General features: G+C 39.3%; 1 protein-coding gene across 1 annotated transcript in view; it reads left to right on the top strand.

Moving 5' to 3' along the window:
* Positions 1-19,342, top strand: part of CFAP92 (cilia and flagella associated protein 92 (putative)) — a 48,151-nt gene that overhangs the window by 14,012 nt on the left and 14,797 nt on the right. Inside the window, exons 4-11 of the mRNA XM_075762591.1 lie at positions 68-275; positions 1,354-1,485; positions 4,264-4,441; positions 9,328-9,467; positions 13,771-13,869; positions 14,744-14,928; positions 16,509-17,398; positions 18,236-18,430. Coding sequence (XP_075618706.1) covers positions 68-275; positions 1,354-1,485; positions 4,264-4,441; positions 9,328-9,467; positions 13,771-13,869; positions 14,744-14,928; positions 16,509-17,398; positions 18,236-18,430 — 2,027 coding nt within the window. The remainder of the gene's footprint in view (positions 1-67; positions 276-1,353; positions 1,486-4,263; positions 4,442-9,327; positions 9,468-13,770; positions 13,870-14,743; positions 14,929-16,508; positions 17,399-18,235; positions 18,431-19,342) is intronic.

Genomic DNA, 19,342 nt, shown 5'->3' with positions numbered 1-19,342 from the left:
TTAGTTTCTGTTTGTTCTTATTTCAGGTCTTCGTTTCACACCTTGATATCATCTTTTGTTTTAATAGGCTATTACACCGTGGTTTGAAAATGACAAGATGTGGATATCATGGAACCATAGCGTGGATATCAGTGTCACTAATGAATATCTAATAAAACTAAGAGATCACAAAATAATTTTAAAGATCTGGGATACCGAGGACAAAGTTTCCTCAAAAGCGAAGCTTAGTAAACCAAACATCATTTCTTCACTAGAAGGGGATGCAGAGGCTGTTGGTAAGTCTAATGCGAACAGGCACATTGTAAAGCATACCTTGAAATTGGGACTGCACCTATTGATAAGTTATCGTTGAGATTATTTGACATTTATATGTCATTCCCACTAGAATAATTCCTACTTGTTGATATTTTAATGAACATGTGAGTCAGTTCCTGAAAATTTCGATGGCAGGAAAATATATTTAGGCCTGTAATCTGAACCTTTGAAAACTAATGGCTTGTTTGAGGCTGTTGGGTAGTAATGGTAATAATAAAAGTATTCATTTTTCAAAGCTGGATTTTTCTTTTTGTTGTCCTGAGAAGGCCTGAAACTACTGTTAAAAGTAATTTTACTATTAAAATATGCATAAATTCTTAGTAAAATAATTGTAATGTACTGTAATCTCTTTCCCATGTGTATCCGTGGATAGAGATTTGATGAGGTTATAATATTTTGAATGCAAGTTAATATGGGGTTGGGTTTCTTTTGATTGAACTGATACTAATAAAGATTTGCTCAGATATGATGGGGTTTATCAACAAACAGGCTTTGCCATCGATGGAAATTTCTGACAGGATTTGGGGTTTCCATTTAAGGTAGGTTGAGCACCTGAGTAGCTGTTGTTGAGGAATAGAAACCTGTTTGTAGTTCAGTATTTTCTCAACAGCAGCCTTACATTTTAGCAAAGGTTTCAAAGCTTTCCCTCCTTGTTGCACGCTTTCCGAGGAGGCTGTGTGGAGCAGTGCCCTCAGCTCGCTGCCAGGGCTGCTTGCCTCTCTGCAGAGCCAGTGTTCTGGGAGTTCCCACAAGCCTCCCCTGCCCCAGTATTTTCTTCCAAATATGTATTGTTGTGCAGTACGCAGGGAGAACATTTTATACCAGATCCTTCTGCGGGCTGTGAGGTAAATCTCATTAACTCTGGTGACTTTCATCTGCAGATGAACAGAATTGAAGTCTACGAGTGGCTTCTTAGAGATAGTAGGAAAAGGAGAAGAGATGCCATGGGAAAGTCATTGCTCAAAATATGAGTGACCCAACCAGACTAAGCAATGAAGTCTAAACCAGGGAATTTATTTTATTTTGTTTTCCTGATAGGTGGGGTAAAACATACAGTGCTATTGCAAAGAAAATACTTTGAAGAGAGTCAGCCAGCACCCAGCTGTACAAAAATCAAAGCAGCAAAGGAATCCAGGGCACAGGAGGAGTCGTCAGCCCTTCCTGTTGAAGGTACAACAGTGTGAAAGCTGAAACTGCCTTATGGGCAAAAAGGGAAGGGGGGTGCACTGGCACCTTGGGTAATGGGCGAGCAAGATCCGGACTGAGGAATCTACTGAGGGACCGAGCTGTTGTGGGAAGACCGAAGATACTATAGTTAGAACAAGTTTTTAATAGCTTTGGAATAGAGTTGGGACAGAAAAGAGATTTAGCTGGCTCACAGAAGGTTTTTAAGCGACACTGGAAAAAAGCATCGGGAGTTTGCTGCTGCTTCATGTTTGCAAGTGATTGCATTAACAGCTAGAGCCATGACTAGAACTTAAGTTCCCAGATTCTTGTTGTTCCAGGTGGCAAATACCTGGAACCCAGTAGCAGAATGTCACATTTCCTTTGAATTGCTAGTTCATGGCAAAGTATGAAAGTTTATTCCTGACGTTGTATGCAGTTTTGTAATCTGGCCTTGCCTCATGCCAGTTGAGAACTTGCTGCAGTACTGCTGCAAATAACAGCAACATCTGGCCTTGTGTCAAGTTCTCTATCGGTGCGTTTGTAGCTGCATCTTCTTAAACCCTGCCACCAGCTTCCCTCATCCCTTTGGGAGCCCTGCTCGAGTCTGCTGACTGGAAAGCTGGGATTTCTCTGTGCCTGGGCTCTGCTGAACTGAGCAGCCCTGCAGAATGCAATGAAGTCAAGAGCAAATTGAATGAACACTTAATTAATGAAAATTCAAATAAATACAGAATGCTGAAAATTCTGAAAAGATCAGGTCCTTGGCTTTCCAGCCGGGCCACCAAGGTTAATGAAAACCTTTTGCCTCATTTTTTTTATCCTGCAATTTTCAGTCTCCACAATGGAGAGAATATTTGGCATGTTACAGAAAGTGTTAAAGTTGGGAAAGCAAACGAGTGTTACAGAACTCTCTAGGAGGACTCAGTAATTCTTTTGGTACACCAGGGTTACTGCTTGAATGCTTTGTAAGAAATGACCCAAGACCTGAATTGTGCAGTAAGAGAAAAGCTAACTTTTGAAATACTCTTTCATTGAGCAACACAATGAACGATAGTGTGCTGCTTGGGGCAGAGGAGCATGGCAAAATGTGTTTAATCATCATCTGGGGTCTCGGGTACATAAATGTACCAAAAGGCCGAATTCAAGCAGAGTAGACCTTCTACTTTGAAAATTTCTGCTTTTAGGCAGTTGGCCTTGCAATTTAATAGTTGTTTTCACAGAATGTTTTTATGAACAAAAAAATGTCCAAAACCTATTGGAAAGCAATTATTATGAAACTCTATATTTTGACTTCAGTAATCTTGTGAAAATGCAAACAAAATGTTTGCTTGTTTGTTTTAATTTGTTTGTTTTTTCCTTAATTTTAGATTTTTATGGTGAAAATAGAACTAACAGCTAGGTCCTCACTCTGTGTTATGTCTGTGATTTTGTTAGATCTACAAACAAAAATGCCAAATATTTAGATAGAATTATCCAAAGGGAGACCTCGTTACTGTAGTAAGGTGCTGGGGGTTCAGGAGATAATGTGATTTCCTCCTATATTAGTGTCTGATGCAGGGCTGCTTACATTTATGTTGGGGAGCACTGTGTCACCAGCTGCAGTTGGTCATCTTTTTCATTTTTTGTTGGTTTTTTTTTTTGTTTGTGGGTTTTTTTTTTGTTTTTTGGGTTTTTTTTTTTTTTTTTTTTCAAATGATTAATGACATGTGTTATCAGAGTAGGAGTATATGAATTCCTGGTGTAATTAGTTTGGCAGAATGCATCTGTATTTTGGTGGTAGTGCTGTCTAGTAACGGGCCCAGCGAGGGTTGAACCGAATATCAAAGTCTGCAAAGGTAGAAAGTGTGTTCAAGGAGATAAAGGACAGGAACACAGCTTCCAGTTCAGATGAATGGAAAATTGCCAGCGTTTTGCCTGCGTGCTAACCCATTCTGTATTAAGGAAGAAAGGAATGTTTCTTTTCATTGACTTTGAAAAGAATGTCCACTATTGGGTGTACCAGTAGTTGTGCTCTGTAACACAGGTACGTTGTTACAGTTCCTCAGTATCCTGCTTAGAGCCAGGTAAAAACCTAATATTGCATTGCTTCATCTTTGCTTACTTCCAGATACAGGCGAATTTTGTTCTTCATTGTGTGGATCGTACGCAGCTATTCAAGTGCAGATTCCCCTGCCATTCCTACAATGTTGATTTGCTCTAATCTCACTGTAATTAAGACCTACATCTCACTGTAATTAAGGCTGATGCGTGGTGACGCTAAGCGTTGAGTAATTAACACTGAAATCTGTCACCGTAGTGTTTTTCTATAATTAAATGACATTTGAAGATAGTTAGGTGTAGTATACCATACTTCTGGCATGTATAAACATTGACTAAATATCTGGACATTTCTATGCATTGTACAAGAGATCTGGACACTGGTAACATTATTTTTTTGTGAGTATTCAGTAGAATAGCAGTTGGAACAGTTTATTACAATAAACAAGCAAAAGCAATGTATTATTTCTTATGTATGCAGTCTTTCATGCATTTAGATATGTTATTGACATCCATACCTACTTGAGTACAGATAAGATATTCAGTGCTAACAAAATGTTATTTGGGTATTCTCACCTCATTTAAATTACTTGTTAATTCCTTGGGGTTTTTAAAATTTTGCAGCATGATAATTACTGCGGAACTTATTTTTCTAGGAAATAAGGTACGACTTCATAATATTTTAGTTTCTCTGTATGATTTCTCAAAGTCCCTCAAAAATATTTTTTCTTTTATACATTTTAGGCTTATTCAAACTCATCCTCAACACGGAAATGAAAAACAGTCCTCAAAACACAGAAACACTTAATAACAAATATAAAACCTATTTTAATTCAACAGAAGAAACTGATCTGAATGGGCTAGCAACATCTAATTGTGGTTTGCCACATCCATTCAGGACAGATGACTTACGTACAGTGAGGTAAGAATGTTGCACTTGCATTGGGAAGCGTTCATGTGTTAAAAATAGTTGAAGATACATAATTGTTTTTCAGTATCCATTTTTTTTAAGGTTTTATGATTATATTGTGGTGTCAGAAGTGGTTAACTACTGCTTCTTGCACCCGTTCCTACTGATTGTAGCAAAGGAGCAAAACCATTAAGATTCCCTTTGATACATCAAGCTTCTTAGAGTATATTTGGAGTGAAGAAGCTGTTTCTGAAAAAAATTACATAAAATAACAAACTTAGCGCAGCATACTTGTTTGTGCATGTTTTTTCTTCAGTTCACTTGTATCCTGTGACTTCAGATTTGTGGGATGAGATAGTGTCATTAGGACCAGATGGAGGAGGAACTAGGAGTTATTCTACTGCTAGTTGCTCAGCTGAAAGTGTTAGGAAGTGGCAAAAGCGAGGAGCAGTGGTGTTCTGGGGCCCTCGTTCTTTTTGGAAGGTTGAAGGTAGTGTCACCAGTAACAGCGCTAGCAGAGCGGGCCTTGCTGCCTTGTGAGCTCAGTGGATCAGCTCCAGAACTGTGAAGTTGTATCGCGTCAAATTACCATGAGGTAATTTTCTGAAGCAATTAAGGTAATCCCGAGTTTATACTGCTGTAGCAACATGGTTCCCTATTTGTTCGGTTCTGCTTTTAGGAAGAGTTATTCACTCTTTTGGTTTAATAAGTCATTTGTTTTAGTAGTTTTAATTGGTAAATTTGTAACAGTCAGCATGTAACTCTAAAATTGTAGAGGGTTCAAGACTTGAGAAACTAGAATATTTAAAAAAAATATTTTCTTGGGTATTATTCATAATGGAAAACTTTGCACTTGAAATAGAAATGAATCATGAATATGGTGTATCTCAGATATGTCATCCAGAAAAATACAAACTCTTACATTACTTTCTCAACGTTCCCATTTGTTTTCCTGTATCCTATTATGTGCTTTCTCATTTTATGCTGTTATGCAAGTTTAAGAACTTCTCCTGAACAAGATTTATCTTTTGAGCAGAGTAGCAATCTGACTAATGAAGTCAATGAAAGCATTCTTGCTGCCTTCAGCACAAGTTTATGAGCTCAGCTTTACAGATGGATGTTTCTGAGTATTTTGCATGTAGTGAGAACGCTACTATTTCTGATGAGTGTCTCTGTAAGTGAATTGTGCAGTTCAAATGATACGGGGTTTATGTGGCAGAAAGAAAACATGCATTTGTAACGAAGAAGAAAATCAGCAAGAATGTCAAATTGCACATGGAAGCAAAATCTTTATATCAGATAGTTTTTATTTAAGTGCAGAACTATCTTTTTTTAAAAAAACATTCCTCAATATTTAGAAAATCCAACCAGCTTGCTTTAGGTTCCTAGCTTGTATTCTTTTGAGCTGCTAGAGACTGGATGCTTCTTTAACAGAGGCGTTGTATTGCAAGATTTGAGAGAATCTTGATTTTTAATCCACGTCTTATTATATCACCTTGCATAATTCCCGGTTTGCTGCCTGTTCTGTTTATAACGGTTTGCAGTTCCTGATTTCTAGGCTAAATAGACACTCCCCGTTCATGTCCGCCATATTCCTGCCTTTGCTAATTGAGCTATTTCCTTCTGCATTGAATTCTTTAATATGAAAGTAAATACCATCTGATTGCATGATAAAATAAAACGGGGCCCTCTGAAGCTTCGTAACTGCTAGAATCAGTTGGGCTGATGTGTTTATATCTTACATGTCTGTCTGTGATAATAAAACAACCTTTGGAATGGAATTTTATTTGTTAATGGCTTATGGGAGGAGACACTCAGTTCAAATGTGAGTTGGTGGTGTTGAAACTAAGTAGAGTTTTTACTCCAAAAAATAGTACTGGTGAAATCTTGCTCTGTAACTCAGAATATGAATTGTTGCTACTCAGTGTCCCGTGAGCTTAACAATGGGTGGCCATGCTGTGTCAGATTTAATGTAGAACTCCAGGGCGTTACATTACTTTGGACTTGCTCTGCATTTGTAAGCATCTTTATTACTGAAGTGTAAGGATATTTGAAGGGTATTTGTTTAGGTTAAGTCTGAAAGTGTAGTTCCTTATGCTGTTGCTGTTCCCTTGCATGCATTTATACTATCTGTCATGCCAGGAACAAAATTCTGGTGAAACGTGAACAAATGAGATCGGTGTTTTGCAAAATTAGGAGCATGCCTTTAGTCTTCATGCAAACATAACTTTCTATACAGATTAATTGGAATAGAAATCCTTTTTAGGTAGAAATATTGTAATAGTTTTCTGAAAAACCCCAAAACCATTACTGGAAATGTATGTAGAGGTATTACAGTCTAATGACACAAGAGCTATGTAAGAATATTTATCAAGATATTAGTTCTTCTGGAAAAAATTACCTCTTCAAAGTGAAGCTCAAACAGGATAAAATGAATTAATATTATATCTGTATGTACATGACTGTTGCTCTTTCATGTATCTGAATGTTCTCATCCCACCTGTATTGTGACTGTGGTGATATTTTTTTCTAGCTTCATGTTCAAAGAACTATTATTATTGTAATGATCATTCCTTGTGGAGGAGTTACCTGACAAGCAGCCTACACGCTTAATCTAAAAGCAAATCTGAGATTCAGGAAGTTCTATTCTACCAATTTGATTATTGGCAAAGTTTTGCCACTCCTTTGTGCACCTGGAAAAGAATTTTTTTCTAAAGAGACAGCTTCCTTCTTCCCTCATTTTATGTCAAAATTCTACAGCCAGGAAGTACGATAGTCACAAAAATTCTATGCCACATTTTTTTCTCTCAAATTGGTTCCATAAGAATTCTTAATACTACTGTAAATGCCCACATATGGTCTGATATCCTCTACGCCTTTTCGGTCTGCAGTGGGCAGGTTTCCAACAAATCCACCAATAAATTCCGTGTTACGTCTGTGAACCCTGCAGTACGGTTTCCTTCATTTATTCCCAACACCTGAAGTTTCCTATATATAGTGATGGTCTCTAGGGCCTCTGACTCCTTGCAGTTATTTTTTTTTTTTTTTTAATTGAGGCAAATGAAACAGCCTTGTTTTTATTTTTAGCAGGTGTTTTTTTTTCTTAGAATGATGGTTTACCTCTAAATCCGCATGTAAACTTTTTTATTTAGATTTTTTGTTCCCCAAGCAATTATTTTGACTGTCATTCACCACCCAGTTAACTGTATATTAACAATTTTGACCGTACGTTTTTATAGGAATACAAAGATCTCGGAAAGCTGTATTTTTAACGTTGATCACTTTTAGTGCTGCAAAACCATGCAACCAATCTTCTCTCTCCCCACTCCAAGCTACTACTATGATCCTTTTGGAAACACCTCTGAGGATATGTAGAGTTATTTGGGAAATTCTTGGCTTAATCTGTGTAATGAATTATTATTTTTATTGCTGTAAAGATACATTGCTTCAAGCTTCACAGCCACAGTCTTGATTCATTGCTCACCGCATGAATACCTGTCTGAATTAATGTTTTTGAAGCAGCTGAAGAACTTAGACCTCTGATATTAAAATTCCTGGGAGGAGGAGGAAAAAAAGGATGTTTGAAAGATTTAATGCCAAAGATAAAGGGAAGATGTTGCACATTATAATAAATCTGACAGAAAATGCTGTAGATTGATAATCTGGAGACAGTACAGAAATCCTTAAAGTAATCCAAGGGGCAGTAGCGAGGGAGAGTTGTGCTTTGTGTCCCAAGCGCATAATACTAGTCACACTCAGAGATGAGTAGATGCCACGGACTTCTTGTAGTCTATGCTACTAGTAATACAATGTTTGTTAAAGTCTTAAAAAAATAGGTGAATGTCATAATATGTGTGTAAAAGAGTAGTCTGCACGCATCTGTCTACATACATTGAACTATAATTATTTCATTATTAAACATTGTACCTCTCAAAACATCATCAAATGCCTTTATTTTTGAACTGCTATTATAAGTAAAGCAGTGACCACTTTTTGTGACTCCTGATGTAAAAATTTCTTGGACAGGCATTGTGTTTCCTTGAACAGCATGTAGAATTCCACCACCAATTCTGTCACGTCATTGTGAGGAATCTTTAGGGCTGAACGCGTTCTTCACAGATAAAACAATTTTGCTGTGGTACGTCTTGTACTGCTGCCCTCAGGGTACAATATATAACAGGGATCTGAAGACAGAGACAATAAAATTGTTTATTCAGGAGATTTAAAATGCAGTGAGATTCATCTCTGTTAAACAGCCTTCTCTATTGTTTCTGATTAATATTAATTTTTCAGCAGCAATCATGTGTCAAATTTGTAAGGAATGTGTGTACTTTGGGGAGTAAAATGTGCGATGTCTTGTGAAGAACTGTTTACAACAGTGGCTGATATTACCAAGTTTGGGAAGCTTGTTAATGCTGAAACTAAGTGACAGCATTCCTACCTGCATTTTCCCCCTAAGAATGCAGTTGTTCCTATAATAGAACAAAACTGTATTTATTCTAGATTTCTGGTATACAGTGTATACCAAATATGAACAGTAATAGAACAGACATATTTCCCTTTCCTCAGAAAGCAAAGCAGATGTACAGAAAACTGTATGTAAGGTATTGTGGTGTGTACTACAGGATGTTTTACTTTATGCATCTCTTCAGGTACATACTTGGTCTCTTACTGAAAAGAGAAGGACCATGAATCCTGTTGATACCCTTTTTTGATCTCCTTTACATTTATGTTCTGGCAGTTGAGCTCTTTTAGACTTGAATTTATTTTTTTTTTTAAATTGTTTGGATGGAATCATTAGCATGGCAGGGATTATTATTTTTTTAAATTTTCCATATTTCTTAAATAACTTCAGATCTTTTTAATGTTTTCATAAGTGTGATATTTGCAAAAAACAGATTTCTGGACAAGGCCCAACTTCTGAAGCAGAAAGCAGTTGCTGGTCCCCCAGTTAATTCAACTTCAAAAGAAATTGAGAAAACAAATGATAACGTGGGAATTGTGACATATGAAGCAGACAAAACAGCCACCACGAATGGTAAGTTCTGGATGGAATTATGGACTAGATTTGAAAAGGTAGCTATTGAATTCTGGTTATCTTCTTTTTTAAAAAAATAATTTTATTATTATTTTAAAGAATTCAAGGTTAAAACGAAGAAGTAAGAGTTAGGGGACCTGTGCTTTAGTCCTGGCTCTGCCATGAGCTTTCTGTGTTTCTTCAGCAGCTAATAAAACTTTCTTTTTCAGTTTCCTGGTAGTAGTGTGAAGCAGGGATGATGATGGTCCTTTTCTACCACTTGGAGTGTTCCGGGGTGAAGTGATGGATATTTGTAAGGGAATTGGGTAAACAATGATGAATGATACCCAGCCCCCTGAGCTGGAAGACAGGGACAGGGAGCAGAATGAAGCCCCCATAATCGAAGGGGAAATGGTTAGTGACGTGCTACACCACTTAGACACACACAGGTCTATGGGGTTTGATGGGATCCACCCAAGGGTACTGAGGGAGCTGGTGGAAGTGCTCACCAAGCCACTTTCCATCATTTATCAGCAGTGCTGGCTAACCAGGGAGATCCCAGTTGACTGGGGGTTAGCCAATGTGATGCCCATCTATAAGAAGGGCCAGGAGGAGGATCCAGGGAACTACAGGCCTGTCAGTCTGACCTCGGTGCCAGGGAAGGTTATGGAGCAGATCATTTTGAGTGCCATCACGTGACACGTACAGGACATCCAGATGATCAGGCCCAGTCAGCATGGGTTCATGAACGGCAGGTCCTGTTTGATCAACCTGATCTCCTATGACTTAGTGGGTGAAGGATGTGACCCACTGTGGAAGTTGTCTACCTAGACTTTAGTAAAGCCTTTCACACCATTTCCCACACCATTCTCCTGGAGAAACTGGCTGCTAATAACTTGGATGGGCATATGCTTTGATGGGTAAAAAACTGGCTGGATGGCTGGGCCCAAAGAGTTGCGGTGAATGGAGTCAAATCCAGTTGGCTGCCGGTCACAAGTGGTGTTCCCCAGGGCTCAGTGCTGGGGCCAGTTCTCTTTAACATCTTTATCACGTGCATGCTCAGTAAGTTTGCAGATGACACCAAGTTGATCTGCTCAAGAGTAGGAAGGCTCTGCAGAGGGATCTGGACAGGCTGGATCAATGGGCCAAGGCCAACTGTATGAGGTTCAACAAGGCTCAGTGCCGGGTCCTGCACTTGGGTCACAACAACCCCAGACAACACTACAGGCTTGGGGCAGAGTGGCTGGAAAGCTGCCTGGCAGAAAAGGATCTGGGGGTGTTGGTCGACAGCCGGCTGAATATGAGCCAGCAGTGTGCCCAGGTGGCCAAGAAGGCCAACACCATCCTGGCTTGTATCAGAAACAGTGGGACCAGCAGGACCAGGGCAGTGATTGTCCCCCTGCACTCAGCACTGGTGAGGCTGCACCTCGAGTACAGAGTTCAGTTTTGGGCCCCTCGCCACAATAAAGACATTGAGGTGCTGGAGCGTGTCCAGTGAAGGGCAATGAAGTGGTGAAGGGTCTGGAGCACAAGTCTGATGAGGAGCGGCTGAGGGAACTGGGGTTGTTTAGTCTGGAGAAAAGGAGGCTGAGGGAAGACCTTCTCGCTCTCTACAACTACCTGAAAGGAGGTTGTAGCCAGGTGGGGGTCGGTCTCTTCTCCCAAGTGACAAGTCATAGGACAAGAGAAAATGGCCTCCAGTTGCACCAGGGGAGGTTTGGATTGGATATTAGGAAAAATGTCTTCACGAAAAGGGTTGTCAAGCACTGGAACAGGCTGCCCAGGGAAGTGGTGGACTCACCATCCCTGGAGGTATTTACAAGACACGTAGATGTGGCACTTAGAGACATGGTTTAGTGGTGGACTTGGCAGTGCTAGGGTAACAGTTGGACTCAGTGATCTTAAAGGTCTTTTCCAACCCAAATGATTCTGTGATGCTCTGATTCTAAGGCATTTGTAAAAGAGAGTAATGTTGGAGCTAAAACTATTCCAACTGCAAACTTACCAAGCTGTTGTTTCGTATCACTTTTCCACTAGAGGCCAGGTTTTGATCTGTGATTTACAGTCCAATTTTATTTCCAGTGCTAGTTCATGATGTTAAATGAAAAAACACAGCCCCACTGAGTGATATTTTACTCTTTTCATCTGTAGCTTACAGTTGACCAAGGGCCTAGGAAAGATGGGAGGAGATGATAACCACTGCAACAATGGACACTAGAGTGTATATTAACTCACCCGTGTTAAATAGCACGCTTGTCTGACCAAAAACTAGCACGACATCTCAGGGTCGCAGTACATACTGCTCCCAGTACACATTACGAAAAGTACATTCGCTTATCAATAAGCATCACCGGGCACGAATGATAATATTCAGTTGTAGTATTGTTCTATCAAAGTAGCGAATGCATTGATAGTGTCAACCAAATCTTTACTTGACAATCGTCTTCTGTTGCTGTCCACTGTGGCAGTTTGGTACTCCTGCTTTTATGGACAGACCTTTTGAAGACTAGTAACACTGACGCAAAACCGGGCGTGCAGAGGAACGGGCAGGCGTTTTGGAGCCCTCCTGTGTGTGTGCAGATGGTGGCAGGCACCTCAGGTTGCAGCACAGGGGTGTGTTTGAGGAGCTTAACCCTGAACCACATCTGCTCTGTTTACCTTGTGGCTCTGGTTTGGTCTGTCTTTCCCATGGCTCTGGAGACCCATGACTTACGCGATCAGTTCTACATGGTTATCTCTCAAACTTACACAATTTCGTTCAAAATTAAGGCAGTTGGAACTTTTCATTTACAAGCTTTTGATAAATAGTTACACCCTTTGTAGGGAGTTCTCTGTGCGGGTGTTGTGGTTTAACCCGTCAGGCAGCTAAAACAACCATGGAGCCGTTCGCTTGCTCCGCCCCCCTTAGTGGGATGGAGGAGGGAATCAGAAAAGAGGTAAAACTCATGGGTTGAGGTAACAACAGTTTAATATGACCAAAAACGAAGATAATAATGATAATAATAATAGAATATACAAAACACGGGATGCACAGCACAATTGCCCACCACCCACAGACCACCGATGCCCAGCTAGTTCCCAAGCCGTGGTCCCAGCTGCTGGCCAGCTTCCCCCAAGTTATGGACTGAGCATGATGTCATGCGGTAGGGACTATCCCTTTGGTCAGTTGGGGTCAGCTGTCCTGGCCGTGTCCCCTCCCAGCTTCTTGTGCACCTCCAGCTTCCTCACCATGAGGCAGTTTGAGAAGCTGAAAAGTCCTTGACTTGGTGTAAACATTGCCTAGCAACAACCAAGATACTGATGTGTTATCAACATTATTCTCACCCTAAATCCCAAACAGAGCAGGGTACCAGCTGCTAGGAAGACAATTAACTCTACCCCTGCCCAAACCAGGACAGTGGGTTATCATTTTACTTCAATTCAGAGTGGACTGGTTTTTGCCCAGTGTCATTTTAGTACTGCTAATATTTCTTGTCACATTACTATTGTTATTAAAAGATAAAACTTTAGTAATATGTTGCATACCTCTCTTTCCTTCCATTTGAGTGTTAAATTTGTCGTTAAAACATTCTGCCATTCTTTTTATTACAGGAATAATAATAAACCAGGACCAGCAGCAGTAATATTGCTACAGTTCTTTAAAGTTGCTGTGATCACTTGCTACATTTTTTGTCAGACTTAAACTACTTGTGCTGAAATTCTGTACTCTCTTAATTAACTGATTGAACAAAGCATCTGAAGCTAGAATTTAATTACTTGAGGCTGGGACTGACCGTGCTTTTACCGGTTGGGTAAAGACTAGATCTGGACGAAAGGAATTTTGGGAATAATTAACTCAGCCTCTGAGAAAATGAAAAATATTAATGAATTTATCTTCATGGTATCCTTGTGAGGTAGAGGAATGACAATATTCCTGTTTTGTAGTTGTGAAGTTATACAATACAGGTTTCTGGAAACAATAGAATACCTATTGCAAAGAGTACCATACATGTGTCATAATGCATATGTGCAAAGAGAGAATAGTAAGGTGGCAAAGATAAATTTTATTTTGATAATTCAATGAACTTCTAATGGTTGCTGTTGCAAACTTAACTTTCTTGTCAAGCAGAGATTCTATATATAGTATAGTGGACTGTGCAATGGAAATTTGAGCATATTGAAATACTAGCCTAAGTTGGTGTGAAAGTGTGTAATTGATGTCTTTTTCTAAGGATGATACTGAATTATGCCATCTACTGCAGTAAATTTGAAATCATTTCTTTGATTAATTGCAACAAACTGTTCTATCCTTCCTACTCAGTCCGACCCTGCCTTCCATCAACAGGTAGAAGAGGTTCTAGTCCTAAAAGAAATATTGGTGCTACTACGGCAAAGAAATATGGCATTGCTTCACTGCAGTTAGAGCTCATGCCTCTCCTCTCAGGTAATATTGTGGTAGGAAGGGGCAGGGTGAGAGCGACATGCTGGGTCTACTCTGTGTCTCCTCCTCTGACCCACCTGTGCTGGTGGGTCTGCCTGGAGGAAACTGTCTTCAAAGACCTCTAGAGAATTTCATGTTCTGGAGGAAAGCTGGCTGGTTAAGAGAGATTTGGGATTTGGTTTTGATCTGGGGGGGGGCTGACATATGTTCAGAAGTCGGTGTGCTCTGAAGGACAGGATGTCAGAAATAACTCTGCATCGTAGTTCTCCATCACCATTGTACATCTAAGTTCTTTGATTGAGAATGTGTTGAAAGTGGGATATTGGTCAGAGTAGAGTGGGTTATTTCTGTGCTTTTCTGCCTGTGACTACATCAACATTAATTATTAATATATCTTGTCCTATTGTTGTGTGTAGTGAATTAAATCTCCCCTTTGTTCTGTGCGTGCAGACAGAAATAGCGCTATGTCATGCAGCATGGAACTCAGCTGCTGAGCGTATGGATGTGGCAAAGCTGCTTGCCAAGAAGCCAGTTTGTTTAAAGGTGCTTGTTTACCTTTAACAAAGAGTTTAATTTTGATGAGAAGTCTCTGAACTGCTTTAATTTTTGTGTTTATGTGAACTGTATATTTACAGCTTCAAACAGAAATAAACTTCTGTGTGCTTTGAGCAGTTAGCCGAAGGAGGGGTTCTGATGCTGCTTTGGGGACTATTTTCTTCCTTACTGTAAAAAAGAAATAATATTTGAAGCAGCTAAGCCAATACTTTTGTTTTATTTTAATATAAGTTCAGTGGAGATTTGTAATGAATTGCATAAAATATGTGTGCCTTGGTGGGATTGCTTCTATAACAGTATTTAATCTTGTATGTTTAAAAAGGAGAAAAGTCAGTGATCAGTCGTCTGGCAGAAAACAGTCCTAAAGTTTTAGATGCTTATGTGACTTTCACTGTGGAAACACCTCTTCTGTCTGAAAGACAAAGGCATGAATTGAATCCACTGATTATAAGGATTAATTCGGCTACCTGCCTCCCAAACACACCTGTACCAATAGAAGTGCTGCAGGTAACACATACTGCTACTTCTTTCTGAAAGAATTTGTTACCCTCAAGTAGCTTTGCTTAAAATATGGGCATGGTTTTAAAGATAAATTTCCTAAGAAGTAGCAAAATTGGAGAATATGACTAATGTGTTTCCTGAAACACATGTGGCCAGATTATGCCTATGTTATCATAGGCTGACAGCAAGACAGCAATCCCTGTGTATTCCAAGGGCAATAATTTCTATATAGTCATCTCATTTTGATTTCTGAGCAGTGGATCCTGAGTAAGCCAGAGACGATCTAGTTCAGTTGCAACAATTTGCTGACAAGTCAGCACGTGTTGACTTGCTCATTAGAACAACTTCTATTCCTGTGTTAAAAGTATTTAACTTAAGAAAACAGTGAATGTTTCATATCTTAAAAATGCTGTGCACAAAAAAAGTTCTATATTGGTGAGAATATAGTTTAAGATTTTTGGTCTTATATTTGTACATTTTGAGAGATGAGCTACAAAATATATTCTCTTTTCAAATGGTTGCATTTTTAGGCTTAAAGAAGTGCTATTTTAAAGAGGCTCTTTTCTGACTACTATATATGATTGATGTGAAAATGAAATTAAGGTCAAAGACTGTTGATTTCAGGAGCTATTTTCTTGATCCTCAGCTGAGGTGGAATTATAACCGGAAAGATCCGGTCTAAGCTGCATCAGCCTGAACCTTAACATTACTAGGATGTTTTGTTGTTGGTATTGTGAAAATAGTTTAATAATATTATGTTGGGAACTTTGTAATACACTCACAGTTCTGGGGTGGAGTTTTACACTGCAGGGCTTATGATGAACTAGGTGAATTGGCTTAGCATTTATGAAGAGAAACGGGAAAAAACATCAGTAACTGTGCAACATGATAAATAATGGAGACAAAACCACTCTGTAGTTTCTAACTCAACCTGCAGAGTGACCACAGACGTTTTGATTTTGTTTCCCTTGCCAAGTGGGGTACCGTATGAAATAATGAACTGTTTCAGATTTGGAATTGGCAGGATAGTCCTTGCCAGGCAGCCTCCACTGCATGCACTCCACTGTAATGCTGCTGGGTGCTTACTACAAGCATTGTGGAATGAATCCCCCTATTTGCTTCCCCAGATTGGTAAACAAATGGCTAATAATGCAGATCGTACAGTCCATTCCGTACAGTATCTCTGGATATTTGTTGAATTTCCTAACTTCTAGCTTTAGGCCTTTATTTTAGGCCTCAAATCCTACAGATGAATGCATAGAGAGAAACAAAAAAAAAAATCTAGGAGCCATTGCAGTCCCCAGCATGCTCCCTTAATGAGCTAGAAACAAGGAGTTTTTCTGACATATTTCGAAAGTCAACAAAGTTGAGGATGGGCAAATGAAGGGGACAGTATATTCCCTAAACCCAGGATCCAGGCATGTAGAATGGCCTCTCTGCTGCCCTGGAAGACCATAATTTGTGCCATGAAGTTCATCCCCCATACCTTATCTACCAGAAAAACTGATTGTTCTGTGAGGTTAAAAATAAAAAGGAAAAAGGTTAATGCTACAAATATTTGTTTCTCCCTGTTTTTTGTTCTTTAGAGATTATGTGTTCCTACCTACTGCAAATACAAATTTCACAACTTCCCACCTCATCAAACTCACGGACAAATCCATGGAACTCACATCTACTTTAAGGATGTTAATGTACTTCTAACAGGGACAATGAAACCTGGGGAATTACAGAGGTACCTTAGAGGTCCACCTTTGGAGATTGAAGTTCATGACCGGGATAGAAACATGGAAAATGACACAAAAAAGCCGTGTTTGTTTGGGGAGGATGAAGCTGATGAAAAAGTGGGTAAGGTGAGCTTCCTTGCTTGCACATCCACAGTCTGTAATTCTTTTACGAAGAGCAAAGTGTGGCATCCGCATGGGGTAGCTAAAGTCAGTCTAACTGATTTACTGTTGGGTAAAAAGTACTTGACTATCAGTGCTCCCATCCATAACTGTTCAGCTCCAAATACATCTGCTTTCAATGAGGAGGATAAAAATAGGAAAATAACAGAATCCACGAGTAGTTCTTCCCTGTTACCTATGGGACATTACCTAGAATCAGACTCACTTTTGAAAGTAAGAGTGGAAATAGCTGTGCCATTGGGAGTGCACACAGAAGCTGATGATGCTCAAGTCACGAGTTGCCCATACGGTTGTATAATCTACATTTTTGACTACAATAATTCATTGTTATTACATGATTTGATGGAAGAGATTACAGAAATCAATGCTAAAGCCCTCCAGCTGGGCTGCTATCCTGTACACTTAATCGGAATGGCTCTTGCTGCATTAAAACTGAAAATCACACTTGAGAAAGTTTCTGAGTTGGATATTGTTACTGGTTTTCACTTACTGGATGGAGCAACTCATCTCTTTGTCTTGGAGGGATTAAAAGACAAAGCAATCAAGAAACTCTGGGATAAACACTTTGAAAGGTAAGAGAGTTTGAGGTTTTTCACCAGTCATTTCCTTAGATTCAGAGATTTTAATTTGATTTATACCTCCCCCATCCCTTTCTATACACAGATATATGGGCAAGTACATAGCTGATGCTTTCTGTTAATGGATATGAGTCCTAGTGGCTGCTTCACTTGAGGCATAATCTTCTCATCTTTGTCTTGTTACGCCATAGTAACAAAACATAAACCAAAACTGGTCACCATGAGGAGGCTGGACTTCAAGCTGTTTCTTCCTTTGAAGAAATGTGACAAATTCAAAGTGAATGTCTCCCTCAAATTTCATGCTTAAAAACCAATTGATACTTTTTCCAGCACTGCAGCATGTTGTTAAAGCTTTCCTGTGGTTTGTTGTTTTTATTTATTTATTTAATGCAAGGCACTTCATTGCAGTTACTGAAATTATTAATTGCATGAAAACTTGTCTCTTATCAGTGCTTACCTGTGAACTAAATTGAAGCTTTGTTTTACTGCTACGGTATGAATTTTGGCATTTGCAATAGAAATGTTTTATATAATACTTTTGTAGCTATAATAAGGCTGGTAAGGGGCACAGCACCGATGAAACAGAGGTGAGCTTCCTTTCAAATGTTTGCCGTGTGACTTAAAAAGGAAACATATGCAACTCAGTTTTGATATTTTCTTCGTGATTTTTTAGAACAGTTCATGTGAAATGAAAGCTGTGTAGGAAGAGGCTCCACCTAAAGGACAAACGTGAAGCAGTTTCATTAGGGAGAGCAATTGTACTGCAGAACTGAGGAAACCTGAGTCCCGGGCTGATGGTTTTAACCTTGTCATTGGGCTGCTTTGTTACAGGGCTTACAGACATGAAGATGGACAACTGGAAATACTATATAACTCACAACTGTCTTTCCATCAACGCCTGTATACAGACCTGGAAGCTATCTTTTATCATTTCCGCCTCTGTAAGCCCCTCTGCACTATAACAAAACAGCCTCTGCTTTATGTCAGAGGTATGGTTCCTTGGGCCTGTTTCCAAGCCTTGTCCAGGTATGAGTCATCCATATTCGTAGTCAAGAAATCAAGAAATGAAATGTTAGCAAAGTAGAGTGAATATTTGATACAAAAAAAATAATACTCTTGGATATCTTTTCTGTGATGAAAGCAGTCTGTGGGCCTGATGAGTAATTCAGATTTTACATCAGTTATGGTAAGACAGAAGAACATGGTTTTTTAACTGCTGATGTGGTGGTAACTAGATATTGGTGGGCCCACTTTTAGTGTGGGCAGGACTTTATACTTTGTAAAGAAGAGGAGAGAGGTGTATCAGTAGGATAGTGTATCAGAAAATATCTGAATATAATACACATTGAAGAAGGAGAAAATTCCAGTATCAGAAGGATCAGCTGGGAAGGATTTACTTCTCTGTTCTGTTCTCATGGAGGTGGAGTAAAGGAGGAGGGCAAATAAGACTTGATAGATCCAGAAAGTCACTTGAACTAAGTGGGGAATTCTGAAACCAGTTTTCCTAAGGTGACTAGAGAAAGGAAGAGTTTTGTGAGAGTTGGGAGAATGTTTCCTGTTCCTGGCTTTTTTGGGGGGGTTGTTGCATGATTTATTGCTGCATCTCTGCCAGGGTGCTGACTTTATCAGCATGCAGGTATTCACAGCCGTTTGCCTTAAAGCATCTCTGACATTACATCTCATGAGATGGATTAAAGAAAAAGAAAGTGAGCGAAGTCTTATGTGCATACTTCTCTCTCTATTTTGCTAATTTATGAAAAAAATTTCTATGCATGTTTTTTTTGTTTATTTGTAAATTAAGACATATCTATTGAGAGATGGAAAAAGGTACCATCCATCTTTGATAGGAGCAGCTTGGATGTAGAAAGCAGAGATGAACTATGATTGCTTGCTTTCTTGCTAGAAATAAACTGACTAGTTTAGATTAACTTCTGAACC

The sequence above is a fragment of the Balearica regulorum genome, chromosome 10 (genome assembly GCF_011004875.1).
Source record: "Balearica regulorum gibbericeps isolate bBalReg1 chromosome 10, bBalReg1.pri, whole genome shotgun sequence".
Classification (NCBI taxonomy): Eukaryota; Metazoa; Chordata; class Aves; order Gruiformes; family Gruidae; genus Balearica; species Balearica regulorum.
Note: the sequence above shows the minus strand (reverse complement) of the source record. Positions and strands in the feature narration are given on the sequence as shown.